Source organism: Callorhinchus milii, unplaced genomic scaffold (assembly GCF_018977255.1).
Source record: "Callorhinchus milii isolate IMCB2004 unplaced genomic scaffold, IMCB_Cmil_1.0 Scaffold1, whole genome shotgun sequence".
NCBI classification, from domain to species: domain Eukaryota; kingdom Metazoa; phylum Chordata; class Chondrichthyes; order Chimaeriformes; family Callorhinchidae; genus Callorhinchus; species Callorhinchus milii.
This window is the reverse complement of record NW_024704742.1, coordinates 121,188,088-121,204,686: the sequence shown is the minus strand read 5'-3', so window position 1 is coordinate 121,204,686 and position 16,599 is coordinate 121,188,088. Positions and strand designations below refer to the sequence as shown.

The following is a 16,599-nucleotide window of genomic DNA, read 5'->3' as shown; positions in this document are numbered from 1 at the left end:
GGCCACACTTACTACATATCCTGTAATTTAATTTGATTTGAATCAGCTACCTTCTATTATTGATAACCGTTGGATCAGCACAACTAAATCTTATATAAAGAAGCAATCAAATACATTAGCAATCTGCAAATACTAAATAAATGATCAGATCTCAGTTACCCTTAAATAAATAATAATCAGTGAATTTATCAGCAATTAATTTAGTTAAAGTTATTCACCATCTTAAATAAATTACAAACTGGATTGTTACATTTCTATTTCATTTGTATGCATAGGGGATAAAACATATGCGTTGTGACAGTTATCACTGGTTATAATGATCACACCAAATAGCACATTTCCCCTGACCCCCCCCCACCCCGCCCCCAATATACTAATGTTGAGGTATTATCAATTATTTCCACAGAATTACATAGACTGTATAGCAGATAAACAGGCATTTCAGCCCAGCTAATTTGTGCTAGTGTGTACCTATTGATTTTATTTACTTCTTGCTTGGATGGAATATTACAAATTGATTATAACTCAACTCCACTTTACAGTATATCCTGTAAAGTGCTTTGAGACGTCCTCATGACGTGTCAGGTACTGTATGAAATGGAAGGCTTATTAGTACTTAATGGCTAGTTAAAGCACTGTGTGGAATGTAAACTATAGTCTTCTGGAAAACAGTAACCCAACACCAAGTATCCCCATGTCAGGTTTTGAACTCACATTGTCTTGTCTGATACTCAAATGCTGAGGGTGTGCCTCATTGTTGAACATGCCTTCCTTCAGATAAGATGTTAAATCAAGATCCCATCTGCCTGTTCAGGTGGTAATTATGATCCCACGGGACTATTCGAAAAGGGAAGGGAATTTCTCAGGGTGTTTGTGGATTATTGCTGTGCATAAATTGAGTGTTACATTTGTCTACGAAATACACTGTTACTATACTTTATAGTACATCCCAGGAAGTGCTTTGAGACATCCTGCTGACATGAAACATGTTGCATCAAAGGCAAGGATTGTTATTATTATCCTACCTCAGGAGGAATGTGAACACAATTTCTGCCAGAATTATTTTAACATTTGTGAGGGTCACTCATGTGCACCTCCTACCTTCCATGTTAAGAGCAGAGTGCTCTGCCGTGTCAGGGAATGGTGTGCACCAGAGCTGGGACGAGGAAGGACGATTTATAAAAAATATTCTATTGAAGTCCATAAAATAGTTAATTTGCGAATTAGAAATCCTACGCATCTTTAAAATTGGTTACTATTTGATGTACTTGAATTTCCGGGATACAATCAAAATACAATAATAATAATAATCCTTGCATTTGATATAGTGCTTTTCACGTCTTCTAGACGTCTCAAAGCACTTCACAGAATATGCTGTAAAGCAAATTGACTGTAATATTTGTGGACGAAACGCGGCAGCCAATTGCGCACAGCAGTGTCCCACAAACAGTCGTGGATTGAAAATGGCCAATTTATTATTGTTTTGTTTTGGAGGGATTATTATTAGGCATGTGGAGTAAGGAAACTTGCCCAAGGTTTCGCCCTGCCGGGAATTGAACCCAGGTGTCTCGCCTTGCAAGGTGAGTGCTCTAACCACTGAGCTACAGGACTCCACATACAATATTACATGTGTATACAATATTACATTTGTATTGCGCCTTTCACGTTGGGAGGACGTCCCAAAGTGTTGGGCAGTCAGGGATTTCGACCTGAGCAGTGGGGTTGGGTTCAGGGACAGTGGAGGATGGGAGGGTGGCCAAAGGCATGGTCGAAAAGGAGGGTCTTGAGACATGCCGTGAAGGAGCAATGGAGGGAGTCAGGCGAAGGGAAATGTGGGATGGAGTTTCAAAAGGTGGGGGCTGAGAAGCTGAAGGCCTGACCACTGATGGTGGAGTGGGGCATGTGGGAGACATGGAGCAGGCCACAGCTTGCTGAGCAGAGGGAGCGGACAGGTTGATATGGGGTTAGCAGGTCACAGAGGCAGGAAGGAGCAAGGCAGTGAAGGGTCTTGAAGGCGAGGACTAGGATTTTGAACTCTATCCTCTGGAAGATAGGGAACCAGTGAAGCTGGGCGAGGGTGGGGTTGATAGGGTCACAGAGCCTGGTGTGGGAGAGGACACAAGCTGCAGAGTTCTGAGTGATCTGCAGCTTGTGGAGGGAAGAGTTGGGAAGACCAAGAAGTAGACAGTTGGTGTAGTCAAGCCTAGATGTAATTGAATATGTAGCTGCTGAAACAATATTATGTGTTTTTAGACAAACATTAGTTTGTGTATTTCAGTCAAATTAATGTTGCAGTTTGCAAAGATCTGACAGAGGGATTGAGTTCCACTGATTAACTGTTGATGCAGTTATTTCTCCTGGGTAGAAACTATACAAATGCAACTGACATTTCACAATATAATGAACACACATTAATTGAAAACTTCTTAAAATGTTTCTTCATTACATTTGGTCACCAAACTCTCCATCCACAAAACAAAGTTGAAATCTGACAAACTACAGAGTCCCCTTTAATGCCAGTTCCCAGCTGTTTCTTACATTTGTGAAGCATTTTCAAATGTTCATGTTTTACTGTAAACATGAACCAAAATTCTCTCCAGCGGTGTTTCCTAAGTATTTATTGCAAAAGTTACACCTGTACAAAGTTTAAAAGTGCGAGGACAGATTTTATTAGTTTTAGATGGCTTCTCTCTTACACTCCAAGGCACTAAAGCAATTCAGCAGCATTCAAACTGCAAGGGCTATTTAAATTCTTGGTTTATGTGATATAAAGCACATTAGCTCATGATACTTTCAATTGAGAATCAAAGTAAAAGGCCAAGGTTAGGTGCAGTAAACTACCAAGGTTGAAAATGTAAGGTAGCAGAGAAACAAGATAAGTCAAGATCTTGCCAAGCAGGGGTATGCGTCAGCCTGGCTCAGTGGTAGCACTCTAGCCCCTGCGTAAGAACGTAGTGGGTTCAAGCCCCGACATCAGGATTTCAATGCACATAACCTGAACTGATACTCCAATGCAGTGCTGGGGGGGTGTTGCATTGTCGTAGGTGAGGTCCTTTTGATGAGACAATAACCCAAGGTCCCATCTGCCTGTTCAGGTGGACATTAAAGGTCCCATTGCACTATTTGAAAAGAGAAGGGAGTTTCTTCTAGTGTCTTGGCGAATAATCCCCCAAACAAAATTGGACACTCACTTCATGTCTGTCTGTTGGACATGGCAGTGGGCAATTGGGCTGCCATGTCTGTCTGCAAATACACAATCACTTTATTTCACAGTGAATCCTTTGAAGCGCTTTGGGCTGTCTTCCTAATGTCCCAGTGTGAAAAGCACTATAGCAAATGCAACAATTATTATTATTATTTTAAAAAAGTGTAGATTGCAAGGGGAAGCTAAAGAAGTTCTGGAAAAAGAATAAATTGAAATAGGAATGAACATTAGAGCAAAGATTGTAAGTAAAACGTTAACCTACACCAAAATCTTTTACTTCTGTACAAAATTCAGTAACGCGTACAATACATATTCAAGAGAATTGTCACTAAATTGAAAGCATGGTTATTTAACATTCACATCTGGAAAAAGTGTTTTTTCTCTTATGCTATAAAAGTTGGGCACGAGTTTCCACATCATTACACCACATGCACTTTGAAGATGAAGGTCAGACTGTGATAATAGGTAGACAGCAACAAGGTCACATTACTCATTTTATAATGCAATGAGCAATAAAACAATGACAGCATAGTATGGGTAAACCAAATTTGAAGCACATTATCAGCAATTTCCTGATCTTCAGCAGTAAATATTTGGTGAAAATGTAAGATGTCCTTTAGGTTTCACTTTACACAAATTTGCGAGACAATGTTTCTGAAGTTAATATTTTTACATTTTATACTTTCTGATTCCAATCCATTACTGTAAAATGCCACTTATTCTAACTTGGGATTTTGGCCAAATGTCACATGCTTTTCCCAGCTTCAAAATTCCTCTCTGTCGTTCATCAAGTGTGTTAATTAATAGATTTCAGTGTTATCTGCAAAAGTAATGTAGCACAGCAACCTTTTTATAAAAAAATTATCCTTGCATTTGATATGGTGCCTTGTTATATCATCTAACATTTCACAGGATATATTGTAGAGTGTCTGTATTTTGTAGGCAAACACAGCAACGATCATTAAACTTCATAATAAAATCATGTGAAGCACTTTGAGACATCTCAACAACATGATAAAGCACTATATCAAAGCCAAGGATGATTATTATATTATTATATTGAATTAGTTCTCTCATTATACTGCACTATATACATAGCTGTTTTCTTTCTTAAGAACCTACTCATTGCTCATATTAAGAGTTAATTATACTCAATGCTGAAAGTTTGGCCAAAGTAGCTTATGATTCACCAATTGTGAAGTTAATGTGTGTCTAGATGATTGATTTTGTGTTAATGTTTATACCACTTTACATTGCTTTGTACAAACCTGTAAAGCCCAGCCATAAAACATTTCCTGATTACCATTTGTAAATAATAATTGGTAATACCAATGATCAATGATTGCTTTTTTTATATGTAACACAGATAGTTTTATATGATATGCTAAGTAGCAAAATGTTTTAGTTTATAAATATGAGCTGACTATGCATTCTCCAAATTTTCAAATTTTCAAAACTAATTTCATTTTTTGTATGACAATACAAAAATAACTACAAAATTTCAGTCAATGTATCTAAGTAAATAATGCTTTTTCATCTCATGGATACTGAGATGATACCTCAACATTCTGGAGCTAAATAAACCTGTAGTATCTCTATGACAGTGTATTTTGGAATATCACAGTGCTGCATTACAGATTGCTGGATTTGGCTTTGCTTCTACAAACCTACTGGTGCTTTTTACTGATCACAGCCCTGTAACCAGGAGGAAATGCTCCCAGAAAGGAAGAGAAATCAAAGAAGTAACTAATATTGCTCCTAGTCAGTGTCAAAGTTGAATCAGTGGTGGAGGTAATAGAGGGGCGGGTATGGGGGTGGGGGGGAGAAGGGGTCAAATGATTGTTGTGTCACAGCATGCTGTTGGGGAATAGATTTCCATCAGCTATTGCTCTCCTTATGGTATACATTATTGTGCTGCTTGATTGATCCACTATTGATACATGCCTTAGATAGATTGCTTGTGGGCAAAACACAGAGTGTGAAGCACCAAGCTTCAGCTTTCTGAAGCATTTCAAAATAATCTACTTTTATGTATACAATCCAGGAAGCACTGTACAAATTATACAAATGATATCCATAAACAAAGTATATTAGTGATAAGTTGATTGTTTTTCCGGTCGATATGCCAAATCTATATTATATTTTATTGCAAAAAAATCAATGTTAATGTAATTATCTTATTCCTAGTTTTTCTAGAAATATGTAGTGCCACTACTATACTGCACAATAATACATTATCTTCTTCATATACGTCAATGGTAGTGATGCATTATGTCACAGTAAGCATATTGTACAAAACTGAATTGTCTTTCATACTTGCATTTATTTATAGTCTTATTATTTGAGGTAATGGACAATAGTACTATAAAACACTGGACAATGGTTAATTGCGTGTTACTATTTGGATTTGTGTATAATCTCATTATATGTATAGTTCTGCTGTCTTGTTCTGTACAATAGTTTATTGTAGGGAATAGGGTGGCACAGTGGGTTAGAAGAATGCTCTTTCACCTCTGTGACCTGAATTCATTGCCATCCCAGACTGATAGGAGGGAAGTCTCCTCTCTCTACCATCTATAATAAAGGATTCTAAGTGAAATGCGACTAGGGCAAACTCAACTCACTTCCTAATAGATGTCTATTACAGTTTAAAAGTTTTGAAATAATGACTTCTCCAACAGCAATCTCAGAATTGAACCCGTAGGCGGATTCGAGTTCTGCTTTCTACATTACACACTTGTAGAAATACGCATTCAAGAGCTAACAATTGCTTTAATTGTATTCATTTGATCCCTGGAATTGGCACAGTTTATATTTTGATAAACCTGCAGTAATAAAGACTAAATCTGCTGCTCCCACTCACGTTGCAACACTACGGTACATAAAGTTCAATGTTGCTCGAAGTGTGCTGAGATTCAATGAGAAATGTCAAAATAAAAACTGGAGAATTCTTTAAGTACTTACACTGGATTACTACCAAGCTGAACAAATCAGACCAGAATCAGAATGTATCCCCAGAATCAAATAGAGGCAGGTTACATTAAATGCTCTAGCAGATATCAGAGAATGACTTCACAGCTACAATCTAATCTCTGGGTTCAGGATAAAGCCCTAGATAAAATAATTGCCTTGTAGTAGCTTCCACGTATCCATTACATGTATTCTCTGCAAGTGGAAAATGACATATAAAAATAAACCAGAAACCAGGAGCAAAATGTCTGAAAGTTTTTCCAATGATGGGGGCGCGGATCGGGAGTGGACATGAAGTAGACCGGTATTTGTTGAGCACAGGATGTTACCGAGGTAAAATGAGGTCAGGATGGATGAGTGAGGGCAACGATTTTGAATTCAGTCCTCTGGAGGACTTCACATTGAAAGGTAGCCTCAATAAAGAACGTGGTCGAATGTATTTATTTATCTGTAATGTCTTTCATCTTTCTGTGCTTGAATAAAATAACTTCCTACAAAAAGTGAGCTTCTCTATGGAAGGCAGCTGAAAGATCTGATACAAACTGATTCCAAGAATTAATCTGTAGCATAATACAGGGTCCTTACTGATGGAATCTGTGAAGTAAGTGTATCCAGAGGCCCTGGCCTGTGACAGAGGGTAAATTAAAATGTTTCTGGCAGTTCCTGTTGGTGGCTTTCACGTTATTTGGATATTTCTTGGAAAATCTTTTAAGTTTCTTTCTCCTGCTCTGCTTCAATAGTTCCTTCAGGCATGCGAGACACTACCCCGGGTAAAGGGCAATATATAAATGCAAGTTGTTGTTGTATTGCGACTAAAGTTACGTTTACTATTGGGACACCAAACAATTAACTCAACTGCAAAGCTGAAATGTTTTCATGGGAAGTTTATGCGGTGTTCAAATGTGGACAATTTTGCCCACGCTTTGTCTTAATGAGCGCAGGAACTAATTTAGCCCAACTTTACTCAAATATTGGCACTTCGGAATGTTGTGAATGATTTGGGGAACCTAAAGCTACAACATTTTCATAATAATAATTCTAGCTTTTGACACAGCGTCGTTTCACATCATTGAGATGTCTCAAAGAGCTTCACAGAATAAAATTAACTGTATATTTTGTGGATGAAAATGCGGCTACTGATTGCACACAGCATGGAGTGCATTATTATTACATTGGAATACAATTTTCACTTGTATGGTGCCGTTAATGTCGGAGGTTGTCTCAAAACACTTCCCAGAATATATTATAGAGTCTAGTGACTGTGTAGTTGAAGGCAAATGTATGGCCACCACCTTTCCTTGCAAACATGGTCACAACGCTTAACAATTCCATGTGAATTATTATAAATTTATATCATGGTCTTAGCCTGAGGATAACTGACCTAAAATTTAAAATTGTTCAGAATTTTTGAAAATTCTTAAGTTCAGCCTCAATTTAGAAGCCAGTTTGCAGCAACAACAACAACAAGATTCCATTTATAGAGCGCCTTTCACGTCAGGAGGACGTCCCAAGGCGCTGCACAGTTGGGTCATGACCCGAGCAGGGGGGAAATGGTCAGGGTGAGGGGAGGGAAGGGAGGGAGAGAGGAGGGGGGAAATGGTCAGGGTGAGGGGAGGGAAGGGAGGGAGCGAGGAGTGGGAAGAGAGTCGAGAGGGGAGCTGAAGGCTCGGTCAAAGAGAAAGGTCTTGAGACCGGCCTTGAAGGAGGAAAGGGAGAAGGCGGCGAAGGCACTGGGGGATGGAGTTCCAGAGCCTGGGGGCTGAGAGGCTGAAGGCCCGACCACCGATGGTAGGGCGGTTGGGGCGGGGGACGTGGAGCAGACCGGAGCCAGAGGAACGGAGGGTACGGGCAGGTAGGTAGGGGGATAGTAGGTTGGAGAGGTAGGAGGGAGCAAGGCCGTGAATGGCCTTGTAGGTGAGGATGAGGATCTTGAAATCAATCCTCTGGGGGATGGGGAGCCAGTGGAGGCGAGCGAGGGTGGGAGTGATGTGATCGCGAAGCCTGGTGCGGGACAGTACACGAGCTGCAGAGTTCTGAATGCAATTTGTTTTAAATTATATTATTTATATTATTAAATTATTCAAACCTCTATAAGTTCTTGAACATTTCCTAAGCTGTGAAAGTAAGCCTTTAAAACTGTCCCTACTCTCTGGGTCTCCATCCTGGAGTGCCTCTATCTTCCTCCCTCCCTCCTCACCTTTAAAGCCCATCTTAAGACCTTTTTTCACTTTTGGTGACCTTCCCCTGTTCCCCCCAGTCACAGCTCAGGCTCCCAGGTAATTCTGTGAAGCGCTTTGAGACATTCTTGTGACATGAAAGGTGCCTCACCCCTCAGGTGGCCGTTATTCACACATTCATCACATCTAGGCTCAACTACCCCAATCCCTGCTTGTCAGCCTTCCCAACTCTTCCCTCTACAAGATCATTCCAAAACTCTGCAGCTCGTGTCCTCTCCCGGTCCAGGCTCTGTGACCGGATTACCAGCACTCTCGCCCGGCTCCACTAGCTCCCCATTCCTCAGCGGATAGAGTTCAAAATCCTCATCTTGGTCTTCAAGGCCCTTCAGGTCTCTGTGACCCACTGACCCCATATCAACCTGTCCGCTCAGCAGGCCTGCTCCACATTTCACACCTGACACTCCTTACCATTGGCGTTCGGGCTTTCAGCCTCTCTGCTCCCACCTTTCGGAACTCCATCCCACATTCCTTTCTCCTCACTCCCTCCCTTGCCTCCTTCAAGGCACGTCTTAAGACCCTCCTCTTCGAACATGCCTTCGACCACCCTCCTCCCACCCCAGCCCTTCACCCTCCCTGATCCTATCCCCCTTCAACTCCGGTCCAAATCCCTGACTGTCCAGCACCTTGGGATGTCCTCCCAATGAAAGGCACTATACAAATGTAATTTTGTATTGTATTGTAAAATTGTTGTCAAAACTAAACCTTTTTTTAAAAAAAACAAAAAATGTAATGCAATTGTCCTACTTGCATTATCAGATTTAATCTGAAATTGTAGATAAGAAATTAGAGAGACAGAACCAGAGTACAATCAGGAGTCAAAATAATTTTACAGCAGATGACATTGCACATAAATATCAATAAATAATGTTTTTCAATAAATATTACAACTAGATTTTTTTTAATGATAACATTAGGAACAATGACATTTAGACACAATCATGTCATCAAATGCTGTAGCTGTTAATTTCCGATCACTGTTAAAATGGAGAAGAGTTAGTGGTTCATAGGAGGCGGGGACACAGCAGGGAGTACGAACAGCTCCATGGGAAACGCGATTCATATTTGATTGGATCAGTGTATGCATTGTGGCAAGTTTGTACTTAGGTGGACAAGTACCATCGCAGTAAAAGGCATTATAATTTAGGGGGGCCTTGACCCAGTCTGACCATCCGATCGCTTCAAATGACACATTTAGTGCCCGTCTACAACACTGGACCTGATTTCTCTGACAGTCTTCAGTGTCACTTTCACGGCGTTGGCGAACTTCTTTGAAAACCTTCTGTGTTTCTATTTCCAACTCTGCTTCAATAGTTGCTTTGTCGTTTAGGTCACGTTTACTGCTGGGAAGCCGAGGAAACTGTACAATTTCAAGACCAAAATTTTCCTGTGGGTAGTTTATCCAATGCTGAACAGTTTTTCGAATGTCAACCATTTCGGCCTTTTCAGAATTTGTCTTAATGAGTCTAGAACCAAGAAGATGGCGCTGAAATTCTTTCCTTTCAATTGCAGGCTTGAGCAATTGGTAGACTTTGACAAGCTGCAGTGTTCCATACTTCCTTTTCTCCAGTAAGTTTGGATTCTGCTCGTCGCGCCTGTAGATTTTAAGTTCACCTCGTGAAATCTTTATTTTGCCAAAGACAAGTTTGTTCTTGGTGGTAGTGAGGTTAAAGTGCACCCGTTGTTTGTCACTGGTGAAATAATTTACTGTCCCACCGCTGTTTTCCAAAATTGTTCCTGTTCCAAAAATAAGAATATGTATTAATTTAAGTTTACGTGCATTTTTTATACTCCCTCATTTCAAAATAAATGTTTCTAGATTGAATATTTCTTTTCTCTAGGTGTCAGCTGACATCTGGTCCAGTTCGTAGCACTCTTGCCTCTGAGTTAAAATGTTTTGGGTTCAAAGCTCCATGTCGGGATCCTTGAGCTCATAAACTAGAATGGCACTTTAGTGCTGGAGTGTGTTGCATTGTCAGAAGGTGACTTCCTTTGGATGTTAAAATGAGGCCTATCTGCCTGTTCAGATAGATGTTAAAGATCCCATGATACTGTTTGAAAAAATAAGGGTGTTTCTCCTCGTGTCCTGACCAATAATCTCTCAGCGTTAAAAGAAAATTGGCCATGCATTTGAACAGCTATGAAGTGAATGACAATTTTATTTGGGGGATTATTGCTGATACAATGAACATTTTGTACATGCGTCATATATTGTACAGCACAACATGAGCAAAGGTCAACTGGTTTATCAAATACATGGCTCCAAAGCTGTGTATTACTCACTCAGGTGGAATGCAATACAGCTCAAATAATATTTCTATTTTTCTAACTTTTGGACGTTTAAATCAAATGCACTTTCTGTTAATCTGCAACAACTTTGTGTGTCAGCATGGGTGCATTCTTTTGAGTTGCAAGAGGAGTTGAATGGATTGTTTCCTAGAGATCATTCCCAACCCTGTATGGAAGAAGAGGGGCTCTCAGATCAGGGACAGTTAGAGAGATGTCACATGACAGATTACCAGTGGACAGAGTTCATGATAAGGTGAAGGCATTCTTCTCAGTGAATTACACTAAGACTAATAAATACATGAGAGCAAATTACCAGATATTTAAAAGATGTAATAAACAAGAGCAAAAACAACAGTGGTTTATAGCTGTCACCTGAAACATAAAATTATATTGCAACCTTGGAATTCATTCACTCGTACCTGTTTTGGAGCTACATTTTGACAACTTTCAGCATCAGGTCCTTGATACGTGATGATAATTGGAAAACAAGATTTGCAAGATCACAAGGGACGTATGGATGAAGAAGGCCCTTTGGCCCACATGATCTCATAGCTATAAGCTGTTCCTTCAATAAATCCAGTGTCTTGGATTCACTCATCTTTCCTTGTAATCTTTTAAAGCTAGCGATTAGCTTCTATGGAAAGAAATATTTCCTGTTGTCTGTCATAAACTTGCTCTTCATGACCAGCTGGTTGTTAATGTCCTGGCCAAAAATCCCCTTAATAAAAAAAAGCCATTCACGTAATGGTTGTTGGTGGGACATTGTTCTATACAAACTGGCTACCACGTTTGTGTACAAATACACAATCGCTGCACTTTTACAGAAAACTCTGTAAAGTGCTATGAAATATTTTGACTCTGTAACTGTCCCTGACGCTAAGGCACTATATCAAATGCAAAGATTATTATTATTATTATACTAACCACTTTATTTAGATTATGGTTTAGTAGTTACTACTCCATGTGCATTATTATATGTTTAAGTTATTATTGATTGCTCTGATTTGGAATTTTTGCCCCAATATTTAGAAAATCCTATTTAAGATTCCGTTATCATAACTTATCTTTATGAATTTCCAAGTAGAGAAGGCAGGAAGTGAATCTGCTCCCGGCCCTAAATTATTGCATCTTTGGACTTAGCCGCTATCAGGTGCAAGAAACTGTCTGGAAACAATAATAATAATCCTTACATTTGATATAGAGCCTTATCACATCTTCGAGATGTCCCAAAGCACTTCACAGAATGAATTGACTTTTTTTGTGGGCGAAAACTAGCAGCCAATTGTGCACAGCCTATAACGCACAAATAAACAAAGTACACATTCACTTCTCCTCCAGTAAATCCTGTGAAACTCTGTAAGCCATCCCCCCAGTGTGAAAGATACCATATCAAATGTAAGAACTATTATCACTATTATTATTAATAATAATAAATAATGCTGGGACGCTCATGTGTTCTGTAGGGCAATCACCTTGACTGATATGACTGGAGCAGATCCTTTTACATTTTTATAAATAAAATCCACACATAGTATTTTTTATATAGTGGAGAATTCCAAATGGTGATTTTGATGAAAATTGGGTAAATAGAAAATAATTACACACAGCGTATCACAGGGAATTGGGTTAGGTTCAATTTACTTACCATTAGATTTATTTTCTTCAAAGTTTAACAACAGCAATTACAGTATAAATATGGTGTAAGCCCTGTGTTTATAAACTTATCAAGAGGCCATTTTCAGTGATACAAGAAGGTACAAAGTATATTCACTCTGTGCCACATATTATGACAAATTGGAGAAACAGGCAAGAGAAAAAGTGCATCTCTTAGTCAAGCATTGCAACACTACAGAAGTGTCAATATGTAAATCCACGGCAGTAGATATTTTAAATGCTAAATAAAATCTATTTCTCGACTTTTCATATAAGCACAGAATTTATTGCTGTTTTTGGGAGGATAAGGAATGTGAAAATTCTAGTCTTCAAATCCTGGGAAACAATTGGGTTAGAGCAGCAGGAGGTATGATCAGTTTTGTTTCAATACTGAATGATCAGGAAGGAGAAAGAGCATGTAGTATTTGGAGCTTAAAAGGACCAAGAGAAGGATGTTCAGGAACAGCAATCACCTTAGTATTACAGTATTGACAAAATAGACTGAGATCTGAAAGGTTGTGATGAAATGAAAGGTTGGATGAGGAATGTGAGATAGGAATTACCTCTCAATGACAATCTTAGAAGAGCTTCACCAGATGAACAGAATTGAATGCACCTGGACTTTATAGAGAGATAAACAGATCTAAGATAAGCAGATGTATGAGTGTTTAATCTCACAATGCCCATTCTCACCCGGCTTCACTGGCTCCCAATCCCTCAGAGAATAGAGTACAAAACCTCTGTTCTCACCTTCAAAGTCCTCCACAGTCTTGCTCCCCCCTACCTCTGCGACCTTCTAACCCCAAATCAGCCTGTCTTCTCCCTCCACTCAGCAGATACTGGCCTGCTTCAAGTCCCCCGCGCTTCCCATCCCACCATTGGCGGTCGGGCATTCAGCATCTCTGCCCCCACACCTCTGGAACTCTATCCCGCAATTCCTCCATCACACGCCCTCTCTTGCCTCCTTCAAGTTCCGTCTAAAGACCTTCCTCTTCGATCATACCTTCGGCCACCCTACCCCCCACCCCCGTCCTCCACCCCTCCTGACTTCAACTCCTGGCTCAGGTCCAAAAAATCCTGACTGTCCAACGTCCTGAGACGTCTTTGCGATGTGAAGAGCGCCACACAAGAATCATTTGTATAAGAGTCGTTTATTGCTGTTCTAGTGAGGCCAAGAATGTTTATAGATAAAGAAAGATTAAGACTGAAGCCATCAAAGAAATGGTGATAATCTTTGTGTATAATGAAAAGAAAATGAGAAAGAGGAGGGAATCTGATTTAGTTTTTTTTAAAAAATCAAAGAATGAGCTATATTTAGGACTGTGAATGTACTGGATGGGCACCTGAGGCTGTGCTCCCGATGTGAAAGACGTTGTATAAATGTAAATTATATTGTATTAAAGTATCTTTGATGGAAGACCATGAGTCAATAGCTAATTAAGAGTAGATGGTGTGTGTGTGTGCATCACCTTGGATTTAAATACATAGCTTAAATCTTTCCCATATCAAATGTACTTTGATTCCTTTTTTTAAAAAAAATCCAAACCTCTCCCGAAGTTTACTTCAGAGGATTTCTCCCCACCCCACCCCCCAAAAAAAAGTAGATATTCCTAACAAAAACACATTTGTGTAAGGTGGTGAATTTTTACAATCGGTTTAAAATGTCATAATGATTTAGTGGTCAATTAATCGACAGCCTGGACACCCTTTAAACAATCTTTATCTATTAGGAGGCAATACTACTCTGTGGAGTTTGATCACGGTAAAGCTAAGCTTGCAAGTGCGATGAGCATCTAAAATAATCGCTCTTATAATTATAATAAACACAAATAATAAACACCACCACAAAGCTCTTACCCTTGTGCACAAACATGCTGACAGTGTCCATCCTCAGGCGAGGTTCCCTGTTGGTCAGGTCTGAGCTCCTCACACGTTGCAGGTAAAGTTGGTACATTTTCTCCTCCTTTATTGCTGGCTCGGGCTGCCTCCTCATCCGCAGTTGCTCCATGACTGCCTTCTTGATCGCTTTGATTCGAATGTGTTCCCCTTCTCTCCCTCCCGTCCCGAGAGCGGATTGTGATGGACTGCTCGCCAGGCACATTATTGTCAAGGAAATGGGAAGACACATGGAATACCATCCGTGTAATTTCATGCTGTCAGACTGGGATACCTGCTGGGCTCTCAACCAGCAGGAGGGATGGAGCTGTGCAGTTTCCCTATCTTTTTCCAGGAACTCCCACAAGAGTTAGTGGAGAGTTAGTGTGCGTGGGTTTATATTGAGTCCAAAGTTGAGTGTGTTCGCCACAGCCTTTCGATTGTTCCTTTGGTTGATTTCAAAAGTGATTTAAATCCACCAGATCTCCACTTGTTTTTTTACAATCCTGGTGAATAGCTTGGCAATTTTCCAAAAAGGCTGCTTTCAATCCCGCATAAGGAAGTTCACACAACCTGAGACATATAAATATATCGGATTAAGCAAATAGATTTGATACAGGTGCGTTAGGATACATCTGTTCAATGTATAATAGTTGCAATATACAACTGCTGTAAAAGTGTCATTATTATATATTTAACGCGATCATTGCAAAATCGAAAAATGTGTTCTTTCTGGGAGTGCTACGTGTAAATACATAATAATTAATAATAATAATAATCTTTGCATTTGATATTTTTCACATCTTCGAGGCGTCTCAAAGCACTTCACAGAATATACTGTAAAAAGTGAATTGACTGTATATTTTGTGGGTGAAACGCAGCAGTCAATTGCACACAGCAGTGTTCTACACACAGTCCTGGATTGAAGTGACCAATTTTTTAATTATTTTTTTTCTTGAGGGATTATTATCAGGCATGTGTAGTAAGGAAACCTGCCCAAGGTTTCGCCCTGCCGGGAATTGAACCCAGATCTCTCGCTTGCAAGGCGAGCGCTCTAACCACTGAGCTACAGGACTCCTACCTTATATCTCTTCCTTCCAAATCTTGCATTGATGGAAACAGATCTTCTCAGACATTGAACCAAATATTAAAGGTATTGAAATTTTGCCTTAGAAATAATAGGAACATCTGTTTTGCCGAGCTCCATGTTAAAGCTGGCTAACCCACACACATTTCCCCCCCACTTCACAAATCAAAGCATAGGTTTTATGTTAGCATTTAGAATTAACCTAAGCAGCAATCTTTCATCATTGGAAGGAAGATATTTCACCTTTAATTAATGAAAGGTCAGCTCCAGCTTTAGAAGAGGTCAACTGTGAAAATGTAATTGCCAGATCCCCATGAGGAGGCTCAATATACTTGCTCAAACGTAGTAACACTTGTTGGATAATTTGTATTATTATAAGACTAAAGTCATTATCCAATCCAAATTAACTGGGAACTTATGAGCATAGGAATTGCTGGACGAAAAAAAGACCAAAGTCCATCTAGTCTCCCTTCTACCATCTTGGCGTGCTACAACAATGGAGATATTGATAGCAATTAGTGCTGTATGGATTAGTTCACCATCACGATGGCAAGCTTTGGGAACCTTAGAACCAAAGTTGCCTAATTCTTCCTAGCATACTACACTTGACATGTCTCGAATTTCCCACATACTGCATTATTATTATTATTATTATTATTGTTGTTGTCATTATTATACTATTGTATTATTCGTCCCCTGCTTCCACCTCCTTCCTCTATTTTAGCAGGATATTTTATGTATTAAAAACTCACCTCACATTTACCACACTGAGATCTTTTCTACCAATATAAGGGTTCAGTTTGTGCAGGTCCTAGCTCTCCCACTACAGCTAACTACTCCAATCATGTTCTTCTGTTCTTTCCCATACTCTTTAATATTATTTTTTCTTAATTATTTTATCAAATTCACTTTTAAATGCTCCTGGACTGGACTACAACAACCATTAATGGTAAGACATTTCATATTGTTTAAAAAAACTATTAAAAAAAACATCTTATCTCTTTTTCCCTTCTAATGATAATCCACAATTTATGACTTCCTGTAACCGACTCAATGATGAATAGGAATAGTATTTCTCATTTTTAACTGCTTGCTGTAAATGTTTTGTGGATATCAGATGAGAAACATGATCGAGTTGCCCTGAGTTGAACAGTAATGACATTAGTTATTCCTTAGGCTCATAGATAAAGAAAGGCCACTCAGGCACACAACTTAATAACAATGGAAGCACTGGTATTAGTCAATGTCTTTACTCAATAAGAAGAGAATCAGAGTGACTCCTTCAG

At 39.4% G+C, this 16,599-nt stretch overlaps 1 protein-coding gene and 1 non-coding gene across 2 annotated transcripts; both read right to left on the bottom strand.

Moving 5' to 3' along the window:
* Positions 1–9,322: 9,322 nt before the first annotated feature.
* Positions 9,323–14,586, bottom strand: LOC103177866 (bone morphogenetic protein 2-like). The gene is made up of 2 exons (XM_007892233.1): positions 14,209–14,586; positions 9,323–10,146 (listed from the first exon to the last, which is right to left on the bottom strand). Exons 1-2 carry the CDS (start codon positions 14,501–14,503, stop codon positions 9,323–9,325), a joined length of 1,119 nt encoding a protein of 372 aa, XP_007890424.1. The 5' UTR covers positions 14,504–14,586.
* Positions 14,587–15,230: 644 nt separating this feature from the next.
* Positions 15,231–15,302, bottom strand: trnaa-ugc. Its single transcript has one exon. It is a non-coding gene; the product is annotated as a tRNA-Ala (tRNA).
* Positions 15,303–16,599: the final 1,297 nt, after the last annotated feature.

What these genes read in the sequence shown, in the direction of transcription:
- LOC103177866 (XM_007892233.1), bottom strand. Translation starts at nt 14,503, where the DNA reads ATGAAATTACACGGATGGTATTCCATGTGTCTTCCCATTTCCTTGACA. An exon ending in CAGCATGTTTGTGCACAAGG is followed by an intron (nt 10,147 to 14,208) that starts GTAAGAGCTTTG and finishes TTTTTGGAACAG; the next exon opens with GAACAATTTTGGAAAACAGC.